The sequence below is a fragment of the Otolemur garnettii genome, unplaced genomic scaffold, assembly GCF_000181295.1.
Source record: "Otolemur garnettii isolate 467f Iridium unplaced genomic scaffold, OtoGar3 scaffold00009, whole genome shotgun sequence".
NCBI lineage: Eukaryota > Metazoa > Chordata > Mammalia > Primates > Galagidae > Otolemur > Otolemur garnettii.
In genome coordinates, this window is record NW_003852404.1 from 2,580,256 (window position 1) to 2,586,861 (window position 6,606).

Here is a 6,606-nt window from a genome sequence, read left to right on the forward strand (position 1 = left end):
CTCCCAAGTAGCTGGGACCACAGGCGCCCGCCACAACGCCTGGCTATTTTTTGGTTGCAGCCGTCATTGTTGTTTGGTGGGCCCGGGCTGGATTCAAACCTACCATCTTAGGTGTATTGGCTGGCGCCTTAGCCACTTGAGCCACAGGCACTGAGCTGAGCTCAGTATTTCAAGATCAGCCTGAGCCAGAGTAAGACTCTGTCTCTAAAAAAAATAGCTGGGCGTCCTAATGGGTATCTCTAGTCCCAGCTATTTGGGAGGCTGAGGCAAGAGAATCACTTGAGCCCAAGAATTTGAGATTGCTGTGAGCTATAATGCCATGGCATTCTACTGGGGGTAACAAAGTAAGACTCTGTCTGAAAAAAAAAGTTAAAAAATATTAAAAGATACTCATCTTCATTCATAACAAAATACATGCAAATTAAAACTATACTGAGACACGTGTTCCCCACATCAGACGGGCAATGATCAAAGTAGAGGAAGCACTGAGTGGGCAAGGCTGTGCTGAAATAGGCCCTTTTGTACACCAGCAGTGGGGATTTAACCCGGCATAGACTGTAAGCAGGACCATGGGCAATATCACAATTAAAATGTACATATTTTTGACCCAGCAATTTCACTTCTAGGACATTCTCTTACCAATGTACTCACACAAGAAAGGCATGGTGGGTGTACACAGTTATTCACTCCAGCATTGTCTGTAATAGCAAATGACTGAAACCATCTAAATGTTCATCAATGGGGGAATGGCTGAATAAACCATAACACAGCTAAACAACCAAACCGTCAAAAAAGGAAAATAATGTTCTTTGTGTCCTGAGATAGCATAAGGTATAAAACAAGTAGGAAAAAAAATCTCATAATAGTATATGTTTTATGCTACCATATAAAGAATAAAAATAATATATGCATATAGAATGTGCGTGTGTAGGTGAATATGTACATCTAACACACATATTATATATATATATTAGTTTATATTTGCATCAACTATTGTTGGAAGGGAACTAAGAGGTGGAAACATTAGCTTGCCTCCAGGGTGGCTGGGAGAAGGGTTAAAAGGACCCTTTGGTGTCCTTTGAATTTTGACTCATGTAAATGAGTTACTTATTAATGATAACTAATAATCACAAAGGTATAAGTCAAGATGGACTTGATAGGGCAGAGGGATAGAGCAAACTGGTGCTAGGAGACAAAGCCAGGAGAAAAGGACAGGCAGAGGGACAGGATCGGGAAGGGAGTAGGGCCAGGAGGAAAACGAACTGGGTGAGGAGGGGTGGCTCTGGAAGCTTTTCAGGGTGCTCTGTTGGCCTTTATGCCCATCTGCCACCCATGAATTGAGGGGACAATGAAACACAGGCAGGAAGAGAAGGCAGGATTGGAGTCCACACTGCTGTGTTATTTTTTAAAGACTGATTTGTTGTCAACTTTCAACCCATGGAAGGTGGGGGAGGGAGTGCACCCTCGGGCCCACCAGGCTGCTCTCAGCCGGGCCTAGCAGGTCTGACCACTGCTCCTCCCCAGGGCTGCCCAGAAGGCTGCGCTCCACTTCACTGCTGTGGAGAGGCAGCACCCAGGAGGCCTTGCACCTGCTCAAGGATGATGTGCTGGTGGCAGACCCGGGAACCAGGTGAGGAGTGCGCGCTGATACCCAGCCACATGTTAGCAACCTCCAGGGGAGACACAGCTATCTGGGAAACAGCCTGTATCACCTCATCCAGGATGGTTTGAGCCTGTCACCAAATACGACCCCTACTCCACAGCTCAAAAGACCAAGGCCAAGAGAGGAAGGCCAGCAAGGCAAGGGACAGCTGGGCTTAGAATCTAGTTCTGTTTAACTCAGTGTTCTGCAACATGTATTGAACACCTACCCTGCCTAGATTGCTGCTAAGCAGTGTGCTATGGAAGTGAATAAACCAGGCCCCTCCTCCTGGAGTTTGCATTCTTGCCAGGGAGGTACGGTGAACCAATAAACAAGATAAACACAGATTAGCCAGAATGGAAATGAATGGAAGCTAATGAGATTGGGAGTAGATAGGTCGGTGGTCCATAAATAGAGACCCAACTCTGGGGCAGTGGGGCCGGGCTGAGGACAGCTGGCATTCCCTTGCTCAGAGGTACCCTTCTGGGCCCTAGGCAGTACCCCTTTTCCACATTTGCCCTTCTGCTTCTCCAAATGCTGAACCTCAGGCCCACTTCCTTAAGGAAGAAATGATCTAGCTGATGCAGAGAAGAGACGATTGGACATCCTCAGGCTGGAGTCCCCCTTCCAGCTCTGCCACGAACTTGCTGTGTGACCCTGGGCATGGCACTTTACCTGTGAACGTCATCTTCTCTGTCTGCAAAAATAAGGCAGTTGGCCCAGCCCAGGATGCCTAGTAGGATTTGTGAATTTTCATCCATCCTGGTGCCTTCCTGAGGCCCTATCTTAGAGACTCTGCAACTGCATCACTCTTACTGGTTATTGGTGTCTGCCATGCCCAGAAGAAGGGAGAGGTGAGACCCTGTCTCATATGTGTTATTCTTGAGCTACGTGACCACTCTCATTTTTTCTCCAGAAAAGTCTAAGACTTTAATTTTCCATTTGATAAAGTCAACCATTCCAAAGCGTAAAGGACCAAAATTGTCAGGCATATTGCTAAGTCCAGCTCTCCTCTACCTTTCTGTGTGACCCTGGGCAATTTCCTGCCCGTCTCTGGGCCTCACTCTTCTGAGAAGGGTTATAGTCAATGGTCTCTGAAGTCTCTTCTAGGTCTGACCCATCTGGGATGCAGTGAGGCAGGTTCCTTCCCTTCCTCTCCCAGCCCAGTGAAACTCTGAGCCTTCCGACAGCCTGAGCAGGTGGGAAGGGGCTATTTAGGGCCTAGCAAGGTTCACGTTAGGCCACACCCGTTTCCACTGCTCTCCTAACAGGTGCCATTACAGCACACTGGCCTTCTCGCTCCTGGCCCACGTCCTGGCAGCTCACACTGCCCAGGGGGACTACCAGCGCTGGGTCTCAGAGAACCTGCTGGAGCCACTGGGGATGGTGGACACAGGCTTCGACCTCACGCCCCTGGTGCGCGCTCGCCTGGCAGCGGGCTTCTATGGCAGCGGGCGCCCGGCGCCGCTCTACGACCTGGGCTGGTACCGCCCGTCGGGCCAGATGTACTCTACCCCCGCCGACTTGGCCAAGCTGGCTGTGGCGCTCCTGGGGAGCGGACCCCAGCGACTCCTGCGGCCGGACGCAGCCAAGACGCTGCTGGCGCCGCTGCTGGCCTGCCCCGGCGCCTACTTCGCCAACGAGACGGGCACACCGTGGGAGTTCCACGCGCAGCGAGGCTACCGCGTGGTACGCAAGGACGGCGACCTGGACGGCTACGCCGCCACCTTCTCGCTGGTGCCTCCGCTGCGCCTGAGCCTCGTGCTGCTGTTGGCAGGGCCGCGGCCTCCCGGACCCGACCTGGTGGCGCAGGCCTACGACGTGCTCCTGCCAGCCATGGAGAGGGCCCTTCGCGAGGCCGAGCCCAGCCCGGCCCCTCCGCCCAACGCACGCCCCTTCGCTGGCTACTTCACCTTCGCCAACTTAACCTTCTACGAGGTGCGCGCCGGGCCGGGGGGCGAGCTGCGCCTGCGCCAGTTTGGGCCCCGCGTGGAGGCGCTGGTGCCCCCAGCGTTCCGCACGCTGACTCTGCGCCACCTGCGCGGCCGAGTCTTCCAGCTGCACGTGGCCCGCGAGTTCCCCTGCGAGCTGCCGCTGGGGGACGCCTGGCTGTCGCTGGAGGCCCAGCACGGGCAGCTTGTCAATTTCTACCCCTTGGACAGGTACGGGCTGTCCCCCGGCTTCGATGTGCCAGGTCTCAACACATACCGGGTGCTGCGGCTGCAGCGCAAGCCGGTCTTCAAAACTCAGTGAGCCTGGGCTCAGTCTGGAGCCTCCCTGACCCCTCCTCGCTGCTTTCCAGTCGGAGGTTAGGAAGGGAGGCCGCAGGGCTGCCAGCCGGAGAACTGGAGAGGTTGGAGAAGTGAAGTGCTAATTAGTGTGGACCTCGGTGCACAGCCGGTGCAAATTGTTCCCTCTCCATGAGGGTGGAAGGGTTAAGTAAAGACATTAAGAGTAAGCTTTAGATACTTTAATAAGCACTTAGGTATTTAAGTATTGAAACAGAGTGCTTTAGGGTCTTGAATCTAAGACAAAGTATTTGGCTTGTATTTTGTCTTTAAAAATAAACCTTATTGGCTCAGTGCCCATAGCTCAGTGGTTAGGATGCTGGTACATGCATCGGGGCTGGTGGGTTCGAACCTGGCCCGGGCCTGCTAAACAACAATGACAACTGCAACAAAAAAAATAGCTGGGCGTTGTGGCGGCACCTGTAGTCCCAGCTACTTGGGAGGCCAAGGCAAGAGAATCTCTTGAGCCCAAGAGTTTGAAGTTGCTGTGAGCTGTGACGCCACAGAACTCTACTGAGGGTGACATAGTGAGACTCTGTCTCAAAAACAAACAAAACCTTATTGACTTACATAATTCACATAAAAATGAAACACAGATGCTAAGGGTACAGTAGGGTGGTTTTGACATACTTATACTTACCACAACAATCAAGGTACAGAAAATGTCATCACCCCCTAAATTTTCCCCTCCTCCTTTGTGGTCAGTTCACCGCTCCTCCCCGCCCCAACCCCAGGGAACCACTAATCCACTTTCTGTCGCTGTAAATTAGTTCTGCTTGTTCTAGAATTTCAGATACCTGGAATCATACAGTGCCGTCTTTTGTGTTATCTTTTCTTGCTCAGGCTACTGTTTTAGAGTTCATCTGGGCCTCTGTGTGAATCAGTAGTTTGTTCCTTTTTATTCCATTGTGTGAGTATGTCACAGTTTATTCACATGTTTGTGGACATTTTGGTTGTCTCAGATTGGAGCTATTATGCAAAAACATTCTTAAACAAGTCCTTTTGTGACTCTCTTGGGGAAAATATCCAGGGGACTACCATTTGTACTTTTCCAAAATATGTGTTCCAAATTATGTGTCCAACAATTTGGTTGCTCAACATTTTTGTTAATACTTGGCATGGTCAGTCTTTTTAATTTTAGCCACGCTAGTGGTTGTGAATGCATATGTCATTGTGGTATTAATGGTACTGTATTTATTGAATTGTAAAAGTTTTTTTTTTTTGAGACAGTATCACTCCATTGCCCTCTGTAAAGTGCTGTAGCATCATAGCTCACAGCAACTTCAAACTCTTAGGCTCAATTGATCCTCTTGCCTCCCAGGTAGCTGGGACTACAGGCACCCACCACAACACCTGGCTAGTCTTAGAGTCAGGGGTCTCATGCTTCTTCAGGCTGGTCTTGAACTCCTGAGCTCAAGCAATCCACCTACTTTAACCTCCAGGAGTGTAAGATTACAGGCGTGAGCCACCGCTCCTGGGCTGAAAAAGCAGAGTTTTAAAATTTTGATGAATTTCATGCCTGTTCAATCTAATATAAAATTTGGGTCTGTATTTTGTCTTTTAAAAAAATTAAACTTTCATTTTGAGATAATTGTACAGTCATATGGAACCGCAAGGAGTAATCTGTATATCTTTACCTAGTTTCCTCCAGTGGAAACATCTTGCAGAAGTAGAGTACAGTAGCTCAAGGGAGATATTAATATTTATACAGTGAAGACCCAGAACATTTTTCAGCAGCACAGAATCCCTCCTTCTCCTTTTCTAGCCGCACCCTCTTGCTTATCAACCCCAGCCCTCCTTAACTTCCAGCAACCACCCATCTGTTCTTTGTTTCTATAATTTTGTCATTTCGGAAACATTATATAAGTGGAGCGGAAACATTATATAAATGGAGTCATATAGTAAGTAAGCTTTTGGAGTTGTCCTTCCCACTTAGCGCAATTCTCTGTAGAGTCATTCAAGTTGTTACAAGTGTCCATAGTTTGTTTCTTTTTTTGTTGTGGAGCGGTGGTGCCATGGATGGATAGAGCACAATTTGTTTAACCATTCACTTACTGAAGGACATCTCGGTTGTTTCCAGTTTGGGACTATTGTGAATAAAGGTTCTACGAACATTTGTTTATAAGTGTTAATGTGAACATAAGTTTTTATTTCTCTGGGATAAATGCCCAGGAATGCACCTGATGGATCAAATGTTGGTTATGTGTTCAGTTTTTTATGCTCCAGAGTGGCTGTACATTCTAGCCAGCAATGTATGAGTGATCTTGTTTCCCCACATTTTTTGGCCAGTATTTGGTATTATTGCTCTTTTTTTGTTATAGTAATTACAATTGGTGAGCAGTGATATATCATTGTGGTTTTAATTTGCACTTTTTGGGTGGGGGACAGAGTCTTATTCTGGTAGAGTGCTGTGGTGTTATAGCTCACAGCAACCTCAAACTCTTGGGCTCAAGTGATTCTCTTGTCTCAGCCTCCCAAGTAGCTGGGACTACAGGTGCCTGCCACAATGCCTGGCTATTTTTAGAGATAGGGTCTTGCTCTTTCTCAGGCTGGTCTCAAACCTGTAAGCATAGGCAATCCACCCACCTCAGCCTCCCAGAGTATAGAATTATAGGCGTGAGCCACAGCACCTGGCCGCATTTGAGCTTTTCTAATAGCTAATGGAGTTGAACAATT

At 48.7% G+C, this 6,606-nt stretch overlaps 1 protein-coding gene across 1 annotated transcript in view; it reads left to right on the forward strand.

Annotated features, from left to right (window-relative positions):
- The window catches only part of LACTBL1 (lactamase beta like 1), a 17,733-nt gene extending 13,838 nt beyond the window's left edge, over positions 1 to 3,895 (forward strand). Inside the window, exons 6-7 of the mRNA XM_012801523.1 lie at positions 1,525 to 1,630; positions 2,914 to 3,895. Coding sequence (XP_012656977.1) covers positions 1,525 to 1,630; positions 2,914 to 3,895 — 1,088 coding nt within the window. The remainder of the gene's footprint in view (positions 1 to 1,524; positions 1,631 to 2,913) is intronic.
- The last annotated feature ends 2,711 nt before the right edge of the window (positions 3,896 to 6,606 follow it).